At 38.8% G+C, this 23,962-nt stretch overlaps 1 protein-coding gene across 13 annotated transcripts in view; it reads right to left on the bottom strand.

Annotated features, from left to right (window-relative positions):
• Positions 1-23,962, bottom strand: part of LOC138946924 (cytoplasmic dynein 1 intermediate chain 2-like) — a 50,844-nt gene that overhangs the window by 6,304 nt on the left and 20,578 nt on the right. For 2 of the 13 annotated variants that reach the window (XM_070318326.1, XM_070318328.1), the window contains 8 exons: positions 20,767-20,790; positions 17,896-17,976; positions 10,841-11,014; positions 9,091-9,250; positions 8,384-8,483; positions 4,735-4,860; positions 2,452-2,598; positions 1,431-1,678 (listed from right to left, as the gene is read on the bottom strand). In XM_070318326.1, the coding sequence (XP_070174427.1) occupies positions 1,431-1,678; positions 2,452-2,598; positions 4,735-4,860; positions 8,384-8,483; positions 9,091-9,250; positions 10,841-11,014; positions 17,896-17,976; positions 20,767-20,790 (1,060 nt within the window). Of the gene's footprint in view, positions 1-1,430; positions 1,679-2,451; positions 2,599-4,734; positions 4,861-8,383; positions 8,484-9,090; positions 9,251-10,840; positions 11,045-17,895; positions 17,977-19,164; positions 19,201-20,766; positions 20,791-23,962 lie in introns of all 13 variants that reach the window. The other 11 variants (XM_070318323.1, XM_070318327.1, XM_070318329.1 and 8 more) reach the window with 6 other exon arrangements.

The raw sequence follows: 23,962 nt of genomic DNA, 5'->3' as shown, positions 1-23,962 counted from the left end.
GGCATTCCTTACAAGTTACAGGTGACAATAAAATCAATGGCATTAACGGACAAAAATAAAGCCACCCAACCAACCAACCAACCAACCCAACACTGACACTCTATCCCTCTCTTAAAGTTTTTGATGGTGCTGTAAGCACTTGGAAGTCGAGGGTATGTTAAACAATGTTGGTCTGTTCGTGTGTGTGTTATTGTCTGCTTTTCTCTTTAATTACATCAATTTTCCACCATGTTTGTGAATGGGTTGTTGGGCCTACAAAATAAAATCATTGTCAGTGTCTCTCTCTCTCTTCTCCGTCCAATAACCCCAAACTGCTATGGTGGGAAGCGGAATACAGCAGGCATTCCTCGGAGCCGACGATGAAGTTATTGGCGTTAACAGAAGAAACAAGTCGCGTAAGGCGAAAATACAATATTTAGTCAAGTAGCTGTCGAACTCACAGAATGAAACTGAACGCAATGCAACGCAGCAAGACCGTATACTCGTAGTCCACCGCTCACGGCATAGGCAGTGAAATTGACAAGAAGAGCGGGGTAGTAGTTGCGCTAAGAAGGATAGCACGCTTTTCTGTACCTCTCTTTGTTTTAACTTTCTGAGCGTGTTTTTAATCCAAACATATCATATCTATATGTTTTTGGAATCAGGAACCGACAAGGAATAAGATGAAAGTGTTTTTAAATTGATTTGGACAATTTAATTTTGATAATAATTTTTATATATCTAATTTTCAGAGCTTGTTTTTAATCCGAATATAACATATTTATATGTTTTTGGAATCAGCAAATGATGGAGAATAAGATAAACGTAAATTTGGATCGTTTTATAAATTTTTATTTTTTTTACAATTTTCAGATTTTTAATGACCAAAGTCATTAATTAATTTTTAAGCCACCAAGCTGAAATGCAATACCGAAGTCCGGGCTTCGTCGAAGATTACTTGACCAAAATTTCAACCAATTTGGTTGAAAAATGAGGGCGTGACAGTGCCGCCTCAACTTTCACGAAAAGCCGGATATGACGTCATCAAAGACATTTATCAAAAAAATTTAAAAAACGTTCGGGGATTTCATACCCAGGAACTCTCATGTCAAATTTCATAAAGATCGGTCCAGTAGTTTAGTCTGAATCGCTCTACACACACACACAGACACACACACACACACACGCACACACGCACACACACCACGACCCTCGTTTCGATTCCTCCTCGATGTTAAAATATTTAGTCAAAACTTGACTAAATATAAAAAAGGCCACCCAACCAACCAACCTAACACTGACTCTCTCCCTCTCTCTTTCATCCCCATGATATGTACATTGTAACACATTTCTTGTTTTCGAAATTGTTTCCCTCTCACCGAACCTCCACATCGCAATGAACTATCAAATTTTGGCGATTACATTTTCTGAGTTCTGAGTGAAACACCTACCTGCCGTGGCGAGACGCAGAATACACCAGGCATTCCTCGGAGCCGACAATGAAGTTATTGGCGTCGCCAGAGAGGAAGCTGGAGCATGTGGCGGCAACCGACTTGGACTGTTTGTGCTGGAGCTCCATGCTGTCCTGGGGCTGAGACAACATGTCCAGGCTCCACGAGCACAGCTTTCCATCATTGGACACCGAGATCAGGTTGTGGGCATTCTGCGTTCCCACCACAGTGATGCAGTACACTGGATGCTGCAAGTAATAAGTCACAAATACATCACTCATTATAGCATTCTACAGTGAGATTTCGCCAGCAACACTGGCTCAATAAATGTTCAAGAGAATGATCATTCATACTTTTTGACCCAAACTTGACCCCGGAGTAACCTTGAAATTTGACGATGGTCAACCAGATTTGCCTCATATCTGGAGGGCATCAAATCTGGCAGTGTGTTAAGTTGCAAAGCCCTAGCTTCAAAAAACATTCAAGTGAATTATAGTTTTGTTTTTGTTTTTTACCCAACAGTGACTTTGGAATATGCCTAGGGTCAACTAGACTTCGGTCATGTCTGCAGGTCTTTCTTTATTTGGTGTTTAACGTCGTTTTCAACCACGAAGGTTATATCTTTCTTTCTTTATTTGGTGTTTAACGTCGTTTTCAACCACGAAGGTTATATCGTGACGGGTCTGCAGGTCACTTAACTCTGAAAGCTGGTGGAGTGTCAAAGCTGTAGCTTCAAAAACCTTCCTGAAAATCTTTATTTTCCGTTTATAGACCCTAATATGACCTTGAAATTTGACGAGGGTCAACCAGACTCGGTTCATGTCTGTAGGTCATCAAACCCAGAAAGCATGTGAGGTTTCAAAGATCTAGCTCCAATTTACACATAAGAAAACTTCAGTATTAAGTTTGTCCACGGACAGATGTACAACCACAGGGGTAAACATCTGAACACAGCTCATCATAGACTCCCTGATTACTCAGGTGAATCAAAATTTCCAACACACAACAAATGTAAACTAACCGTGTGCGCTGAGGCGGAGAGGGGCGTGCGCTGAACAGGGGTGCGCTTGTTGACACGGTTGTCCCACAGCACGATCTGACCGGAGTACGTGCCACCCAGCACAAGGTTGGGGTGGAACTTGGCAAAACAGCTCGACATCACAGGGGACTGGAACACAACATCACACACATTTGAAACACAACATCATATTATGAAACACATAATCACACACATCAATATATCAGTTAACTAAGGACATTTCCAGTATTTACATATTTTTTCCATGTAAAATACCCACTATCTTCGGTTAACACAATCCCTGAGTTAACATTGAATTTATCTGACTGCAAATACAGTGGAACCTCCTTTTGAAGACACCCATATTTAAGACTTCCTCATTTTTAAGACCTAAATTTTTTCACATTTTCTGTTCCTAACATCTGTTAAGTTACCCTCATTTTAAGACTCAATCTTTTTCAAGACCTGATTTTTGTGAGAGTTCTTGAGGTCTTAAAAGGTGAGTTCCACTGTACCCAACGTTTCCACTTCACACAATCCACTTTCTTTATTTGGTGTTTAACGTCGTTTTCAACCACGAAGGTTATATCGCGACGGGGAAAGGGGGGGAGATGGGATAGAGCCACTGGTTAATTGTTTCTTGTTCACAAAAGCACTAATCAAAAAATTGCTCCAGGGGCTTGCAACGTAGTACAATATATTACCTTACTGGGAGAATGCAAGTTTCCAGTACAAAGTACTTAACATTTCTTACATACTGCTTGACTAAAATCTTTACAAACATTGACTATATTCTATATAAGAAACACTTAACAAAGGTAAAAGGAGAAACAGAATCCGTTAGTCGCCTCTTACGACATGCTGGGGAGCATCGGGTAAATTCTTCCCCCTAACCCGCGGGGGGTACACAATCCACTAAATTGATCTGACTGCAAATACAACCCATACCTGTCACCCCACACGACTGTCACAGATTTGTTAAGATTCTTGCAAATACATGTACCGTACTTTTCGGACTATAAGGCGCTGCCGTATATAGGGCGCACCCCCTACTTTTAAAAATAAAACTGAAAAAATCCTAGAATAAGGCGATGCCATGGATAAGGCGATGGTGTCGTGCATAAGGCAACGGCATGAAAGAAAAATAAAAGAAAGAAAAAAAAACAAGTCGCGTAAGGCAAAAATACAACATTTAGTCAAGTAGCTGTCGAACTCACAGAATGAAACTGAACGCAATGCAACGCAGCAAGACCGTATACTCGTAGCATCGTTAGTCCACCGCTCATGGCAAAGGCAGTGAAATTGACAAGAAGAGCGGGGTAGTAGGTGCGCTGAGAAGGATAGCACGCTTTTCTGTACCTCTCTTCGTTTTAACTTTCTGAGCGTGTTTTCAATCCAAACATATCATATCTATATGTTTTTGGAATCAGGAACCGACAAGGAATAAGATGAAAGTGTTTTTAAATTGATTTCGAAAATGTTATTTTGATCATCATTTTTATATTTTTAATTTTCAGAGCTTGTTTTTAATCCGAATATAACATATTTATATGTTTTTGGAATCAGAAAATGATGGAGAATAAGATAAACATAAATTTGGATCGTTTTATAAAAAAATTTTTTTTTTACAATTTTCAGATTTTTAATGACCAAAGTCATCAATTAATTTTTAAGCCACCAAGCTGAAATGCAATACCGAAGTCCGGGCTTCGTCGAAGATTACTTGACCAAAATTTCAACCAATTTAATTGAAAAATGAGAGCGTGACAGTGCCGCCTCAACTTTCACGAAAAGCCGGATATGACGTCATCAAAGACATTTATCAAAAAAATGAAAAAACCGTCTGAGGATATCATACCCAGGAACTCTCATGTCAAATTTCATAAAGATCGGTCCAGTAGTTTAGTCTGAATCGCTCTACACACACACACAGACAGACACACATACACCACGACCCTCGTCTCGATTCCCCCCTCTATGTTAAAACATTTAGTCAAAACTCGTACGTAGGAAAAAAACACACAAAAAAACATCAATGATCAAACATGGCGACTGCTCAAAATCGGCACGAAACACCGTTTCAAACAGAAAGTCAGGTGTTCAAACAGTGTTCACTTAAATGGTTAATAGTTGCTGATTGATTTTAAGTTCACAATGCTCGTGAAACATATTTTATCCAATACAATACAATACAATAATCTTTATTCATCTCTAAAAGAGAAATTATACTAGACTGTGACATGTACAACCACTACCTGTCACTCGACTAGACTGTGACATGTTTACCTGGCAGTGGAAGACGTACTCAGGCGTGTCCTTCTTGTACTTGATGTTCCAGATGAGGGCCACCCCGTCAGGTACGTTGGTGGCATCTTCGTTGGACCCGTATGATGACAGCAACAACTCGGGATGCTGCACAGTACAAAGCAACAATCAGATTACAGACCTGGGAACTCCTGTTTTGCACTTAGCATATTCTCAAACAAACTTTCCGTATTTTCAGAAAAATGAGTGTACTCCACACATCATTTGCACATCCAGGATTCAAACATGCTTCAAACGTGTCAGCTGCACTGTTAATTAAGTTTACCAACACATTTTAAACAATGTTTTCATGTATTATGACAAAAACTGTAATCATTGATTGATTTAATGCAGAGTTATCTTTAATAATTGAAATAAACAGTGCCCCATTACCGCCCTGATATGGCCCTTCGTGGTCGACTTTTTTTATTTGGTGTTTAACGTTGTTTTCAGCCACGAAGGTTATATCGCGACGGGGAAAGGGGGGAGATGGGATAGAGCCACTTGTTAATTGTTTCTTGTTCACAAAAGCACTAATCAAAAAAGTGCTCCAGGGGCTTGCAACGTAGTACAATATATGACCTTACTGGGAGAATGCAAGTTTCCAGTACAAAGGACTTAACATTTCTTACATACTGCTTGACTAAAATCTTTACAAACATTGACTATATTCTATACAAGAAACACTTAACAAGGGTAAAAGGAGAAACAGAATCCGTTAGTCGCCTCTTACGACATGCTGGGGAGCATCGGGTAAATTCTTCCCCCTAACCCGCGGAGGGACGTGGTCGGCTGGGGGTTTAGCAAACAAACAAAGTGCCCCATTAAATACACAGGAATGACCATCTATGTGTGTAACAGTTGCTTTTGGGTGTGTGAAACTCTGTTGTGTGTGTACTATCACAAAACTATGGACATGGCCAGAAAGGCTGGTTGCTGGTGGTAGTTGAGCACTTATATTTTTAAGCTTATTTTCTTCCTCAGTTTTATTTCTCCCTCGCAAAATAAACACTCCCCAGACTTCCAACTTCGCAAGCTTTGGTGAAATGCACCACTGAACATCCGACTTTTTTTCTTCTCACTTATATTTTATGATGTTTGACTGTCCCCTCTACCCATTACCTGGATGACCATTGTAACAAAGATGAACTGAAGGGTTACCTGGCTGACCATTGTAACAAAGATGAACTGACCATTGTAACAAACATGAACTGAAGGGTTACCTGGCTGACCATTGTAACAAAGATGAACTGAAGGGTTACCTGTGCTGACCATTGTAACAAACATGAACTGAAGGGTTACCTGTGCTGACCATTGTAACAAAGATGAACTGAAGGGTTACCTGTGCTGACCATTGTAACACACATGAACTGAAGGGTTACCTGGCTGACCAATGTAACAAAGATGAACTGAAGGGTTACCTGTGCTGACCATTGTAACAAAAATGAACTGAAGGGTTACCTGTGCTGACCATTGTAACAAAGATGAACTGAAGGGTTACCTGTGCTGACCATTGTAACAAAGATGAACTGAAGGGTTACCTGTGCTGACCATTGTAACAAAGATGAACTGAAGGGTTACCTGTGCTGACCATTGTAACAAAGATGAACTGAAGGGTTACCTGTGCTGACCATTGTAACAAAGATGAACTGAAGGGTTACCTGTGCTGACCATTGTAACAAAGATGAACTGAAGGGTTACCTGTGCTGACCATTGTAACAAAGATGAACTGAAGGGTTACCTGTGCTGACCATTGTAACAAGGATGAACTGAAGGGTTACCTGGCTGACCATTGTAACAAAGATGAATTGAAGGGTTACCTGGCTGACCATTGTAACAAAGATGAACTGAATGGTTACCTGTGCTGACCATTGTAACAAAGATGAACTGAAGGGTTACCTGTGCTGACCATTGTAACAAAGATGAACTGAAGGGTTACCTGTGCTGACCATTGTAACAAAGTTGAACTGAAGGGTTACCTGTGCTGACCATTGTAACAAAGATGAACTGAAGGGTTACCTGTGCTGACCATTGTAACAAAGATGAACTGAAGGGTTACCTGTGCTGACCTTTGTAACAAAGATGAACTGAAGGGTTACCTGTGCTGACCATTGTAACAAAGATGAACTGAAGGGTTACCTGTGCTGACCATTGTAACAAAGATGAACTGAAGGGTTACCTGTGCTGACCATTGTAACAAAGATGAACCGAAGGGTTACCTGGCTGACCATTGTAACAAAGATGAACTGAAGGGTTACCTGTGCTGACCATTGTAACAAAGATGAACTGAAGGGTTACCTGTGCTGACCATTGTAACAAGGATGAACTGAAGGGTTACCTGGCTGACCATTGTAACAAAGATGAACTGAAGGGTTACCTGGCTGACCATTGTAACAAAGATGAACTGAAGGGTTACCTGTGCTGACCATTGTAACAAAGATGAACTGACCATTGTAACAAACATGAACTGAAGGGTTACCTGGCTGACCATTGTAACAAAGATGAACTGAAGGGTTACCTGTGCTGACCATTGTAACAAACATGAACTGAAGGGTTACCTGTGCTGACCATTGTAACAAACATGAACTGAAGGGTTACCTGTGCTGACCATTGTAACACACATGAACTGAAGGGTTACCTGGCTGACCAATGTAACAAAGATGAACTGAAGGGTTACCTGTGCTGACCATTGTAACAAAGATGAACTGAAGGGTTACCTGTGCTGACCATTGTAACAAAGATGAACTGAAGGGTTACCTGTGCTGACCATTGTAACAAAGATGAACTGAAGGGTTACCTGTGCTGACCATTGTAACAAAGATGAACTGAAGGGTTACCTGTGCTGACCATTGTAACAAAGATGAACTGAAGGGTTACCTGTGCTGACCATTGTAACAAGGATGAACTGAAGGGTTACCTGGCTGACCATTGTAACAAAGATGAATTGAAGGGTTACCTGGCTGACCATTGTAACAAAGATGAACTGAAGGGTTACCTGTGCTGACCATTGTAACAAAGATGAACTGAAGGGTTACCTGTGCTGACCATTGTAACAAAGTTGAACTGAAGGGTTACCTGTGCTGACCATTGTAACAAAGATGAACTGAAGGGTTACCTGTGCTGACCATTGTAACAAAGATGAACTGAAGGGTTACCTGTGCTGACCTTTGTAACAAAGTTGAACTGAAGGGTTACCTGTGCTGACCATTGTAACAAAGATGAACTGAAGGGTTACCTGTGCTGACCATTGTAACAAAGATGAACTGAAGGGTTACCTGTGCTGACCATTGTAACAAAGATGAACCGAAGGGTTACCTGGCTGACCATTGTAACAAAGATGAACTGAAGGGTTACCTGTGCTGACCATTGTAACAAAGATGAACTGAAGGGTTACCTGTGCTGACCATTGTAACAAGGATGAACTGAAGGGTTACCTGGCTGACCATTGTAACAAAGATGAACTGAAGGGTTACCTGGCTGACCATTGTAACAAAGATGAACTGAAGGGTTACCTGTGCTGACCATTGTAACAAAGATGAACTGAAGGGTTACCTGGCTGACCATTGTAACAAAGATGAACTGAAGGGTTACCTGTGCTGACCATTGTAACAAAGATGAACTGAAGGGTTACCTGTGCTGACCAGTCCAAGCTGGTAATGATGCGGTGTTTGGACCACTTGTCGTCATAGAAATCTCGGTTCACCTTCAGTCTCTCTCCCGCCATTGCTTCACTGAAATGCAAACAAACAAAAGAATAATGACCAAACAATAGACACAAAAATAAAAACAGTGGTACCTGCGATGAAAGGACACCCTTGGGACCAGCCAAACGTGTCCCTACATTGCAGGTGGCCTTTCATGACAGGTATACTTTGATAGAGATAATATAAAAAGGGACAAGAGAAAGTGTCCTTTTAAGGGAGGTGTCCTCTCATCAGAGGAGCAACACATTGCCGGTACCGGTAGTAAATAAATGAATGGAAAAACAAATAAATAAATAAGTTACTTAACAATTTTTTTGTTAAACTGGTGAAGATGTCAATGGGGAAAGCACTCAGAGCAGAGCAACTCCCTTCTTATTCTTTATAAGACTTTGATTCTTCAGATTTTCTGGTCAGAAATTTGTTAAAATCTTAAAAAGGGGGGACACTGTAACAAAAAATTCTGGTCGAACCAGAAAACAACACACACACAAAAACAGCGCAGCTATATTCCCAATGACAAGTAGCTATTATAATATGAAGTCTTATATCGCGCGCATATCTCCAGACTCGGACTCAAGGTGCAGGGATCTATTTATGTGGCACAAACCCTCAGCCACAAGACACAGTGACTCACTCATCCTTGCCCCCGCTGTCCTTTCCGGAGTAGTCGGCGAAGATGTCTACCTCCTCCGCCAGGGCGCGTTCAACGATGCGTGACGAGTGGTCAAAGAACTTCTGGAAGCCCTCCGACATCAAGATTTGCTTCTTCTCTTCCTCACTCAGCTCTGGAACAGCTAACAATAACTCAGTCAATCAGTCAGTTTATTAGTCAGTCAATCAACCAGTCCATTAATTGATCAATCAATGTACTGTGAAGGTCTCTGACATCATCAATATCTATTTCTTGTTTTCTTCACTCAGCTCTGGAATGGCTTTCAATCAATCTACCAATCAAGCTTCTTCTTCTTCTTCAGCGTTTGATGATGAATCAATCAATCAATCAATCAATCAATCAATCAATCAGTCAGTCAGTCAGTCAGTCAATCAATCAGTCAGTCAGTCAGTCAGTCAGCCAGTCAGTCAGTCAGAGTCAGTCAGTCAGTCAGTCAGTCACTCACTCACTCAGTTCTGTGAATACCATCTCGTGACATCAAAAGATCTGCTTCTTAATCACTTCAATCAGCCCTGGGACTGTTGTCAGTCAATTGCTCAGTCAATCAATCAATCAACCATCCAACCAACCAACAAGCCGACTCATTAATAGACCAATATTGACCATACATACTACACACAGATTTCAAAACAGTAAATCATTCTTGAAACCATCGAAACCAACAGCCATACATTAATACAAACAGATAAAACACAAAAAAACTGTGTTTGTACCTTTTACACACGTTACCTATGTGTGAGATCTGCTCCCTCCCTTTCACAGGGCTAAAACAAGAAATTGCCAAAACATTTCCTATCCTTTTTATATTTAGTCAAGTTTTGACTAAATATTTTAACATCGAGGGGGAATCGAAACGAGGGTCGTGGTGTATGTGCGTGTGTGTGTGTGTGCGTGCGTGTGTGCGTGTGTGTGTGTGTAGAGCGATTCAGACTAAACTACTGGACCGATCTTTATGAAATTTGACATGAGAGTTCCTGGGTATGAAATCCCCGAACGTTTTTTTTCATTTTTTTGATAAATGTCTTTGATGACGTCATATCCGGCTTTTCGTGAAAGTTGAGGCGGCACTGTCACGCCCTCATTTTTCAACCAAATTGGTTGAAATTTTGGTCAAGTAATCTTCGACGAAGCCCGGGGTTCGGTATTGCATTTCAGCTTGGTGGCTTAAAAATTAATTAATGACTTTGGTCATTAAAAATCTGAAAATTGTAAAAAAAAATAAAAATTTATAAAACGATCCAAATTTACGTTTATCTTATTCTCCATCATTTGCTGATTCCAAAAACATATAAATATGTTATATTCGGATTAAAAACAAGCTCTGAAAATTAAATATATAAAAATTATTATCAATTTTTTTTTTTCGAAATCAATTTAAAAACACTTTCATCTTATTCCTTGTCGGTTCCTGATTCCAAAAATATATAGATATGATATGTTTGGATTAAAAACACGCTCAGAAAGTTAAAACGAAGAGAGGTACAGAAAAGCGTGCTATCCTTCTCAGCGCAACGAATACCCCGCTCTTCTTGTCAATTCCACGGGCACTGCCTTTGCCACGGGCGGTGGAGTGACGATGCTACGAGTATACGGTCTTGCTGCGTTGCGTTGCGTTCAGTTTCATTCTGTGAGTTCGACAGCTACTTGACTAAATATTGTATTTTCGCCTTACGCGACTTGTTATATTTTTAAAGCAAATTAATGTACTCACGTTTTTTGTGCTCCTTATTCTGTTCTTCCGAGGTCGTCGCCGGGGCAACCATCTCCACGTGAGGCATCTTGTGGGTGTGGCCGTGACCGTGGCTGTGACCATGACCTCTGAACTGATGAGCATGCGATGATGACCCCTCCAGATTCTCGATGAAGTCAAGGTCGTTGTCATCATCTGATTTGTTAGCATCATCGTAAACCAACACTATTCGGTTAATAATTTCACGGGGCTGTTCATACACACCGTTGTTGGGTGAAATAATGATGAGAATGAAAGAAAAAAGAAAGAAAGAGAGAGCAGGGAAAAGAGTGAAGAAAGACAAGAAAGAAAGATAGAGAGACAGAAGAAGAAAAGAAATGTGGGGAAGAAAGAGAGAAAAAAAGAAATGCATATTTAAAACACCAAGAAAAGACTATTAAGAAAGACAATAAGACAGACAAACAAAATAAGAGAAAGAAAAAGAGAAATCCATATTCAATATGCTGACTTTACACACACACTCACAGACAGACACACACACACTCTCTCTCAGTCTAAAATAAATTAACAAAAACAAATTAAGGTAACACTAACAGACAGGTTCTGGAAATAACCATGTTAGGCTTCTGGGGGGCTTTGGAAGAGTTATCCCTTGTAGGCAAGGCAAGAGTTATCCCTTGTAGGCAAGGCAAGGCAAGCTATATGGGAATGACCAGTGGAGACACTCCGCTGGTGTAACAGTGAACAAAGGGCACCAATCTGGTCAGCATGTTTTCGGAAAAGAAGGACATTTAAGAAGCGCCTAATCAATATGGCTTATAATATGCCTTTTTCTTATGAAACATGCAGAATGGAGCTCTTTATTTTCTGTGATGCCAACAGCGTGTTTCCATTGGTTATTCCAAATGAGCTGAAAATAGCTCAGCTTGCATCACCTTCAAGGGATACAACTCTTCAACAGCCCTGAGAAACCTCTGACAGAGTTATTTCCCAACAGTCTATTGCTGCATGTAGTACATCAAACCTACCACATATAACCTTAAAAAACATAACTACATGTATTAATATGGTAAATAATTAATGATGTTCTATGGGTGCTCCTGTAACAAGTGAAGACTGAAGTTCAAGCGGCTGGTACTTGTAGCCTTGTGCAGTCTGGACATTTTCCGCACCCGTTTATGATCCCTGCGCTTTTTTATTCTAATCGTAATGCTCACAGTCGATTTCATCACCCCTTCCCCACCGACACACAAAAATAAACATTTGTACCCCATCTCAACTCCACATACAGACATTAACCCCCCCCCCCCCCCCCCCCCCCCCCCCCATGTCAGCAGTCATTAAGCACACACAAACACACACTCTCTACCCCCCTCCCCCTTTCCCTCACATACTCTTTCTCTCTCTCTCCCACCTCTGCCCCTCCCCCCCCCCCCCCCCTAATTTTTCTTCCAACCAGCCCCTTTCCCTCTCGGTTCAGTCACATACAAACAAGTTACAAAAATTCACATAAAAATCTCTACAAACATGCTTTTCAGGGACAGACACTAATAAACTAAATAACATGACAAGTATGAATCAAACATGTGCAACTATTCCTTGAATGTACAAATCTGAAAAAACATGCTGGCCTGTACAAAGAAAAACTACTTTAATTCCAAGTGCACAGTGAGGAAAAAGACCATGCAGAAATTTTATTCCAGAGGAGAAACTTCAACATACATGCCTAAAATATATACATCATAGGCTATAATTATAAAACACTTCTTTCACAAAAGCTACATGTTACTTAATTAATTCATTAATAAAGGTAGTTATTTATTAATGTGTTTATTCATTCTTTTATGTCACTAGGCCATCCGTCTTGCCTGGATACAGTCTTTGGTGTCACTAGGCCATCCGTCTTGCCTGGATACAGTCTTTTGTGTCACTAGGCCATCCGTCTTGCCTGGATACAGTCTTTTGTGTCACTAGGCCATCCGTCTTGCCTGGATACAGTCTTTTATGTCACTAGGCCATCCGTCTTGCCTGGATACAGTCTTTTGTGTCACTAGGCCATCCGTCTTGCCTGGATACAGTCTTTTATGTCACTAGGCCATCCGTCTTGCCTGGATACAGTCTTTTGTGTCACTAGGCCATCCGTCTTGCCTGGATACAGTCTTTTATGTCACTAGGCCATCCGTCTTGCCTGGATACAGTCTTTTGTGTCACTAGGCCATCCGTCTTGCCTGGATACAGTCTTTTGTGTCACTAGGCCATCCGTCTTGCCTGGAAGATGGATACAGTCTTTTGTGTCACTAAGCCATTCGTCTTGCCTGGATACAGTCTTTTGTGTCACTAGGCCATCCGTCTTGCCTGGATACAGTCTTTTGTGTCACTAGGCCATCCGTCTTGCCTGGAAGATGGATACAGTCTTTTGTGTCACTAAGCCATTCGTCTTGCCTGGATACAGTCTTTTGTGTCACTAGGCCATCCGTCTTGCCTGGATACAGTCTTTTGTGTCACTAGGCCATCCGTCTTGCCTGGATACAGTCTTTTATGTCACTAGGCCATCCGTCTTGCCTGGATACAGTCTTTGGTGTTTCACTATCTACAACAGGTATTTATTTATTTATTTATTTAGCTTTTTTTCATACTATCCACACAGCTATTAATTAATTCTACATGTATATTTATTAATATCCTATTTAGGTGTGTTTATAACCTGCCCTGTTATATAGTGCTATATGTCTTATGTAAAAACAATGTCCTGTTTGTATTATTGTTATGTACCACGCCTGAATTTCTCTATGAGATAATAAAGTATTCTTATTCTTATCTATTCAGCTTTTTCTCATACTATCCACAAAGCTATTAATTAATTTTATATTTATTCTTTTAGCTGCTTGTTAATCTGGTTTCATTTCTTCTTTTTGTTTAATCACATTCGTTCCTTGCAGTTGATTTTTGCTTTGCTTTGTTTCTTGCTATTAAGGTATTTTGGTCATTTTAGAAAAGATAGGAAGGATGACCATCTCCTTATTCCTTCAGGGAAATAATTGTTTGCACTGCTGTTTTTGAATGCAGGTGACGTGTGTTGTTTTTTTCCTCAACATTTTGTAACAACCACAAACTAGGTTTTCCCTTTGTTTAATCTTGATGAAAGTCCTGTTTTGGGTGTTATTTATTTATTTTTTTTACCCAATTCTTAATAAACATGTATTCTGTTCTTCTGTCCGAGTTGTCTTGTTTTATTCAAACCCTTTTCGTGTTGCTGCTAGCGCTTGATAGTAAATAAAGCCAGATATACACAAACAGTCAGCGAGAGACAGAAACATGCACAACATCAAGACAGGTTTTCAGATAAGACAGACATTCCAGACAAGTCAAAGAATCATAATATATATAAATATATACACAGGACAGGGGCTTGGGACCTTTGGCGGGCAATTTCAGAATAACCATGTTGTATTTCTGAGCTCAATATGTGATGTTTCAAAACCAGAGGCCATAAGCTTCTGACACAGCATCCTGCTTCTAGTTCTACTGCATTGGCATTGCCTAATGCCAGCAACTTCTTTGTCAAATTCACTGCCATTTCTCTCTTTCTACCCCGCCTTCCTCCAAAAAAGATGCAGTGGCATAAATGAATGTGGAGACCCGTGGTTCATAGTGCATAAATAGGCAAACTCTGCTTTCCTTGAAGAATTCAATAAGCACGGTACAAATAATTCACCTACACAGACAGCCAGACCTGTTTACCCTAAACCCGAGGCAAGAGTACTTTCCAAAAGAGTTGAGTGTATTTTTCAAAAGGTTGGTGTACTTTGCAAGCAAAGCCATATAATTATGGGCTAGGGAAAATGTACGTGTGGGTGCAAACTTGTTTGTGTAAGAATTGCATGTCTTGTGAACACCTTCAGAATTTAACTCCTTCCAATACAACAGGGATAAAACAATTGTATTTACCTGTCAGTTTGTAGCATTATAACCAATGTCTTCCAAACAGATTGATAATGAAAAGATGAACTTGCCACTGACAGCTGCATCTGTTCAGTCTTCTCCCCTTTGGCTTTGCTCAAAAGTTAATCTTGTTGTCTTCATACTGTTAGTGTTACTCTCACAAAAGTGACACACACAAAATCAACAAAGGGAAACCGATAAAGATCTGCTGGTGGTTAAAATTCATTACAAGCTGATTTTTTCCACTGAGCCCCTTAGTCTAGTAAGGGTTCTTCAAGTTGTAGTATGCAGCGGTACTGAGTCTAGTCTAGTCTGGAAATGCACTTTTCACAGTTCGTGAAATAACATCTGCGGTTGACAGTGGCAAGTTCATTTTTACAATCATCTCTGAAAACATTGCTTCAGCACGGACTACAGGCTTTTCTTCTGGCAGGATTTGCTTTGCTCGAATGAACTTCATAATTCCTTGGCAGCTGTCAGTGGATTTCTTTGCAGCAACATTGTCCATGTGAGTTTTGGAACTGCAGTGTCGTTCGATGTCATATTTCCCGGCATGGGCAACGGAGAAATCCGATTTACAATACTTGCAGTGTGCATGACTTTTTCCCAAAGAAGACTCTACAATTCCTGGCTCTTTCTTGTATTTCTCCAAGAAAATCTGCCGTTTCTGCTGTTTAGACTTTGGTACAGTCATCCGAAACTGGCACATTTTTCCGCTTCATTTTGCCACGATTGTCCAGACGATCGCACGTGCCAACAACTGAACGAGGTTTCTACAGCTGAAGATTCGCTGTCATGGTTATCTCCCTTAGACCGAAACCGGTATCAGTTGTACCATCCCGTAATCAGCACTGGCCCACGATTGTCCAGACGATCGCACGTACCAACAACTGAACGAGGTTTCCACAGCTGAAGATTCGCTGTCAGGGTTATCTCCCTTAGAGCGAAACCGGTATCAGTTGTACCATCCCGTAATCAGCACACCAACACCGGAAAACGTATTCTAGACTTTTTCTTATGCGTATTTTGTGCGTGTGTCGCGTATTATGCGTACTGATAAAAATTTGGCGTAAAAAATACGCCCAAATCGTACTGGTAAACAGGTCTGGACAGCTTTCTTTCTTTACTTTATTTGGTGTTTAACGTCGTTTTCAACCGTTCAAGGTTATATCGCGACGGGGAGAGGGGGGAGATGGGATAGAACCACTTGTTAAATGTTTCTTGTTCACAAAAGCACTAATAAAAAAATTGCTCCAGGGGCTTGCAACGTAATACAATATATGACCTTACTGGGAGAATGCCAGTTTCCAGTACAAAGGACTTAACATTTCTTACATACTGCTTGACTAAAATCTTTACAAACATTGACTATATTCTATACAAGAAACACTTAACAAGGGTAAAAGGAGAAACAGAATCCATTAGTCGCCTCTTACGACATGCTGGGGAGCATCGGGTAAATTCTTCCCCCTAACCCGCGGGGGGAGCACAGACAGCTAAGAAAAGTAAAGAGCGCAGATTTAGTTTTAACCAACCTCCCCTTTTCATTAATGTATTTTGAAAATTGCGAAGTGATAATGTTAATAAAAAGCAAAAGTTGTAAATTAGCTTCCTTGGCTGGAATAATAAGAAAGAATTTGAATAACTGCACCTTCCCACTTTAATTATAGCAAAAACATGCATTCACGGATGACTTAAACAACAGTAAAAGCAAAAAATCTTCTGACTTGTTAATACAAAAGCAACGTTCCAAAGACTCATGAGCTTTAGTGAGGACTACATCAATAATGTCCAATCACATTTTTAAAAAACATATGCTCTGACAAGAAAAAAAAACTATGACAAGAATGGTTGTTATTTCTTCACAAATCAAATACAAAGATTAAAGACCACATACTTAATATCTGTCAAAATTGTCTAACTTTTTGGCTCCGATTCAAATTTGCATTTAATTTCAAATTGCCTCTTGTTGCGGTAAAACCTAAACCTAACGAAATGTGTGCAAAAAATAGTCTTTATCAAGTGAAATAAAGTGCTAAAAACAGTTAAATAAAACATTAGAAATAAAAGAAATTATATGCTTCCAAAAACAAATATGAGTTTCCCCAAGTCAGGAATTCAAATGCAGCATCAACAAATTTAAAATCAAATCCTTGAGATAATAAGCCAAATGTGTTGTTAGTGTTAGAAAAGGCACAGCTGTCAAGCAATTTTGAAAAAAATTATTACACCCATTAAATTTTGGGGCTAATGGGAAACAATGAATTCACACTGATAAACAACAAACTGAACATGCAGAACTCGTCCAGGTACATTAAAACTGTGTTAATGTTTTTATGCTTCTGTTTACATCAAACTGGTACATTTCTGAGCATCTATTTTGTTTAATTTTCCCCAACATTATTTCATGTAACTGACGTCTCACTAAAATATTTATTTATGCATGGACGTTTAAATAAAAAAAAGTTACTCCTCTGTGTCCAAGTTTTGAATCTCATATAATTTTATATCTAATATTTCTACCTTGCAAGTCGAGCTGCATTTAAGTGAGTCGTTAATCTAAAGAACAATTCCTACAATTTCAGTAATTATCTAACACGAGAACTATCTACAGAAATGTTTAAATGTGAGAATATGTACACGAGTGACCTAAACAACAAACAGTGCACCAATGGCACAACAACAAGAAACTTACATTACAAAGTAAATTATTCAACATGTACACACACACACAAAATACTATCATTCTTTGTGGCTTCTTTTCTAAACAAAATAAGCCAACTGACGATCAATAAGAACAAAACACACAAAAACTCTAATGTTACTTGAACGAAACCCCACAAAGAATCGCAAATTTAAATTTTTTGCACTTTTGACGGATAAGAATTTTTAAAAATGTTACAAACTTTCAAGGATAATAACAAATTGTACAAATTTTCATCTTCACAAAAACTTGCGTGCAAGTTATGCAGAAGAAAAACCAGAAAAACGCTATCAAAGCACGACAAGCTAACAATATTGCAAAACACCGGAGCGACAAGGATGAAAAAAGGACGGATAAAGGAAACGGCAAGACGATGCAGGCTCTGACAATGTGACAATGACGACGCCAAAAGGAGACAGAATACCATTACCTTCGTCATCTATAAACTCATCGTCCCATTCCATGTCGTGAAAGACAAATCTAGCTCCGTAGCTGCTCGAGCGCGGAGAGCCTGAGTAGCCGTTAAACACAGTGAAGTGAACACAGTTTTACACAATTGCGCTGTCAATTTAAGTGTGCACAATTTACTGTTTGTACACTATATGTCATATTTCCATTTTGCACGTTTTCCCTACCTGATTTACAGAGGTTGAACAGAATGTTGCCCATAGGATTTACCAATAGTATGCATAGATTTTATCATTCCTATTCTGCCAGATATTTCTTTCACTATCTGTAGGTTGCAATCTCAAATACTAGTTGCCAGGATTTGTGTGGCAAATGCAACAAATGCCAATGTTACTTCATTTTGTTGTTCTGTAACATTATTCTTGTTCCCTTTGAAAACTCACATTTTCTTCTGCGTTTGTGGGCTGAAACTCCCACGTACACTCGTGTTTTTTGCACGAGAGGAATTTTACGTGTATGACCGTTTTTACCCCGCCATTAAGGCAGCCATACTCCGCTTTCGGAGGAGAAAACTCACATTGAAAACTGTTCATTTGAATTGAAAGAGATAAATCTTGAGATGGGCTTTTCTGAATCAAGCTTACTCAGTTGACATTAAGCAGTTAACCATAAAGAGGGGGGGGGGGGGGGGGGGCCAAGGGAGAAGGGGGGGGGGGGGGGAAAGCAAAGAGTTTGCTTCAGGTAATGGGGGCAGACTGCAGTCAAAGTTTGAATGCAAAAGGGGTCCACCATTATTCTTCCATCAAAGCTATATAACCTACATTATTGGTGAATCTCTGATGTAAAAAAATGTAGGTACTGAGCAATAATAATGACATGAAAAATAGCAAACAAAATGTATGTCAAATAAATATAGTTTGAACTTTAAAATGTTTGTATCTTCAAAACAAAAATCAATTTTTCAAAAAATTGAAGTACATGTGTGCTTTCAATACAATGACCTAAAAAAATAAAAATAAAATAAAAAAAGGTCTTCATCATGCAAACTAGTACAAATAAATTATACGAAAAAATGAGCACCTATTTCAAACTTAATTTCCTATTTCCCTTTGAAATGAATTCACATTTTCAACAGTTATCAAGAATATTCAGCATACATCAAGCTAAGGTAAAAAGAGAAAGCAGAACCAATGAAGAGAAACAAAAACATGTCGAATTTAGACTTTAGAAATGAGGGAAAAGATGCTGTTGCTATGGTAACGACAAATCACAACACGCCAAACACACGTACCATGACGAGAGCTGCTGGATTCCGATATCGAACGATCTAGGCAAACAACATGTCATGTGACCAGATTTGTTACAGCCTCAGTGATTGGTGGGAATGAAATGAATGGCTGAACTTGATTGGTGGAAATGAAAATGAATGGCTGAACTTGATTGGTGGAAATGAAAATGAATGGCTGAGCTTGATTGGTGGAAATAAAATGAACAGCTAACTCAATGATTGGGTGAATGACAAATAGATTCTGGTTGATAAATTTTAATGAATGACCAAAAGACATTGGCAGACGATAGTTCATCTTTATTAAAAAAAAAAAAAAATTGGAACAAAGAGTTATAGAATGAGAATGGGGAACAAAGGTTTATGAAGATGGGAATGAGAAGATGATAGAATTAACATACTGATTATGTGACAGTAAATGCCAATGGTGAGGCAGGAAAAGGGAGCAACCCCAATGAAAGAATGTCTATTCACCCCCTTCCCCCTCTTCATACAGACAAAAGTTTATGAATAACATCTGATGAAATAGTTATCAATTGAAATGACTGATTATAATTTTTGTCATTATTTTGTCTCTTTTCTAGTAGCAGGAGTTTCATATCTGCTGATTAAGTCCAACGCCTCAAGAAAATCATGTGCAAGAATGTGGCTACTCCCTTCTGTGAAGAATGCAAGATCACGTTCAGTTTGGCTTCAAACCACAACAAAATTCAGATCTGCGTTCAAATATAGTAGAGTTATTTCCCCATCTTCAGAACCTGAACTACAAAACATTACGGATATTTCGCAGATCCAAGACAGTTTTCTACTCTCTTAATAAATTGATGAAGGCCTCACCTTCAACCCCAAAACCACAAAGGGCTAGAGGTGTATTGTACAATTCCAAGACAGCTTACAACTCTCTAACTAGAAAAACTAAGCCGCGGCATTGTCTTCCACCCTCATATTGCAGTGCTCTGCCCCTTTCCACTCAAACTAAAAACCACAGAAAGCGAAATTGCAAACCAATGAAGAATCAAAAAGAAACTGAGAAAAAAATCAAGAGGGAAATCAGATGACAATAAGTAAAGCAAACAGACTGACCAACTACGGAACTGAACCCATCCAAAATGCACAGTGAACAACAGGCATCAGCCAAACACACTCACAGGAACCACACAACATCAGCACAACGACAAACAGCAAAGCAAGTATTCATAGCACTCCATTCATTTGTGCACGAAGTGACAGCATAATAATACAGACTATAAAAAAGACAAGAACAAAGAACAGCACAGAAAATCCACAAGTCATGAATAAAAAAAATAAAAAAATGGAAAGGTGCATTTATTCGCCTAATTACCAACCCTTCGGATAAATACCTGAGACCAAGCAAAACTGCGCTCTGTTTGACTAAACCCTATCTATCATTACCAATCTTTGCTAAAGGAAAAAAGTTGCGATAGCAAAAAACTGTCGAAGTTTGTTGGCCACTAATCCATTTCTTCTGCTGTGTCATCGGTGGGAGAGGTTTGTTCTCACCTGCTTTGGGTTTCAAAAGAAAAATGGACCCTCCAGCATCCCAGAAAAAAAAGCAAGCTGAGTTTTGCAGACAAGAAACTGACTTACCGTAATAGTCCCATGGCCCCCGAGCTTAGAAGGCATGAACAGACGAGGCTTCGTTACACACACAGTTACAAAACACACAAAAATGCCTATGCATGCGCTAAAATCATCCAGTACACAAAAAAGACAACGCCCAATGAACTATTGCATCGTCATAAGTTATTTTGTTTTTGTACTTTTCCTGTCTTAAAAATAATTCCTACGCATGCATACACTAAAATTATCTAACATGGTTCACACAAAAAAGACTAATAAACTAATGTTTCATCAAATTTTTTTTATTGTGTCTTGAATTATAAAATCTTAATGAAATATCATTTAAAGCACACAAATTACAACTCGAATACATTTACGTTTTACCATCCTACTTTACTTTTATATATTTTATTTCTTCAGTAGGTAAAATCTCATTAAAAAAATACTGTACAAGGAATAGTGCCTTCTGAATCCTCAAAATATTTGGTGAATGAAAAAGATAAACAGTAAAAACACAAAAATGTTGACTTGCTTTGATAAAAAGTAAAACTAAAGGATAGATGTTTTGCTTGATGAACAGTCCCTTTGCAAGCCATGTTCCTCTCACTACAGTCAACCCCCCTTTTAAGACTCCCAATTTAAGTCTTCCTCCCTTTTAAGACCCTTTTTTCTCAGGCTTTATGTTCATAACCTCTGTAAATTTACCCCCATTTTAAGTCTTCCTCCTTTTTAAGACCCGTTTTCTCAGGCTTTTTGTTCATAACCTCTGTAAATTTACCCCCCCTTTTAAGACTCCCTCCTTTTTCAGACCTGAATTTTTCAGATTCGTGGAGGTCTTAAAATGGGGGTTCCACTGTATCTGATCCAAAATGCAGAAGACTCTCATAAGAAGTCAATTACATTCGTACTGAAGCCATAACTAAGTAAACAAAGGAGTGAAAAACACTTTAAGAAACATTCAAAACTTGAAGAGATGAACACAGTACAAAAAAGATAATATGAAGAAAAAACCCAAAACAACAGAGGGCTTTGAGATCCATTAAGATTTCTTCCTACTCTTAATGAGAGAGTGCATGTGTATGCTGTATGTTGTTCTGTCTGTGATATTATTGCTTTCATTATTTGTGCATTTTGCTGTTGAAGAAACATTCCAAGTATCGATTATTTCAGGTTCACTAACTTAAGCACCCCTCATCTAATAATTATGTTTTGTTGTTGTTTCTGTATTTTCTTTTTGCCCTTTTTAATCCATACCTGTATTAGTTATTACCAAGTTTGAATGCTAGTCATTTGCTCTACACAGATAACTTGCTCAACATCTTAGCTTGTTCAAAGTTAACTGATGAATTCATGCTCAAGGGAAAATTGTCTTCCCCTTGTCTTGGATTGTTCTTTGTTTTCTCTTTATTGTTAACACAAGAAAAAATAAATGATATCACACACGACAACACACTACAACACATGCTCAGGAATGCATTCAAATGAGACACACAAGCTCAAGCTTATCTTTGCAATGTTACCAGCCAACGCTTTTTAATATCACCCTCACTCTTCATGTTCTCGTCAGCGTGCATTCTCTTTACCAGATATCCTTTTCCATTTAGGCCACCAAAAAATAGTCTGTTTACGGTAACATAGGCAAAAAAAATAGGGTCGGTAGGTCCGGATTTTTTTTTTCTCCAAAAAAAACCTTTTTTTTTTATTTTGCCAAAAAACAAAGACTTTTTTTTTCCAAATGCCAAAAAAAAGTCTAGGGTCGCGCGAAAAAATAGGGTCGGTCTGGATACTGTAAACAGACTTTTTTTTTTTTGGCCTTATAATTATATTCTATTCATTAATTCATTTATTTATTCAATAAGTTCACTAGATATCCTTTTCCATTTATATATTCTATTCATTAATTCATTTATTTATTCAACAAGTGTTCCCGCTAATCAGAATTTCCGGTATTTCATGGGGTTTTTAAAGAAAATATTAGAAATGAAACATTCATCCGGCCAGTCTACCTGGTTTTAATTGCATTTAATGGGTTTTCGTATCAAAATAAAGCTATAAATTTGTCAAAACAACTAAGTTTGACCATTTTTTTCTTTGATGTGCTCATCTTGACTTTCAGTTAATACAGGCCATCGACCATAGGTAAATTAACACCTAAATGTTTACAACAGTATTTCACAAATTACATTTTTTTATTGCGGGTTACACATGCCTGCAGGCAAGGAAAGGAAGAAAATGACAACAACACGATTTCCCTACAGACTACACACACTAGCTTATCATTAAGAACATATATATTTAGTACCAAAAAAAAGAAGAAGAAGATAGAGAATGGGATATTTGAACATTTGAAAATTTTCAAATATATGCATCAACCTATTTTAACAAGAAACCCTTGCAAGGCACAGGTTAGTCTATTACAATTGTGTGTTTCTTCTTAACAAAATATGTTTAAAAGGTGTTAGTTTTTGAGAAAATAAATAAGTGGGAGCATAACATTACTTTACAAAATAAAAATATTGTGTTAGTCTCTTTCTTCCTCTCACTCTCTCCATTTTACAGAAACCCCCTTGTATCCCTTTCAAGAAAAAAATACCCTGGCCCAAAACATTATTCTCATTTAGATCCAAATAGTTGAACTGTAAGTACCATAAACACACAACGACACTGATCAAAATTAAAAACAGCGGGTGCCGAATAAAGCCCACAGTAACAATAAAGTAAAACTAGAGTGCACAACACTCGAGCACATGAAGCTGAGAACTCAACACAGTTTTACTGACGATGAGACAAACAAGAAAACAGTGTAAAAGGACAGAAACACAGACACATAAAGGTACAGTCCTCCTCGTCTAAGCGACACATTCTCCTCCACAAATCAGTCCTAGCTTTTAGTTTTACAGAAAATTAGAGCATCCCTCAAGAGCATCCCTCAAGAGCATCCCTCAAGAGCATCCATGGCTGCTTCCAGTGCAGAGTGGGCTTTGTCTTGTTGAATTATTTTCAAAACTGACACCTATGTCAATCTGCTAAATTAATTATTTGAAAAATTCCAACTCTACAGCGAAAGCAGCACCGTTATTGATTTGTTGGTGTGCGTCCACGTGAAAGGATGCTCTCATATTTGGTATGCGTCCACGTGAAAGATGCTCTTATATTTGGTATGTGTCCACGTGAAAGATGCTCTTATATTTGATATGCATCCACGTGAAAGATGCTCTTATAT

The sequence above is a fragment of the Littorina saxatilis genome, linkage group LG14, assembly GCF_037325665.1.
Source record: "Littorina saxatilis isolate snail1 linkage group LG14, US_GU_Lsax_2.0, whole genome shotgun sequence".
Lineage (NCBI taxonomy): Eukaryota > Metazoa > Mollusca > Gastropoda > Littorinimorpha > Littorinidae > Littorina > Littorina saxatilis.
Note: the sequence above shows the minus strand (reverse complement) of the source record. Positions and strands in the feature narration are given on the sequence as shown.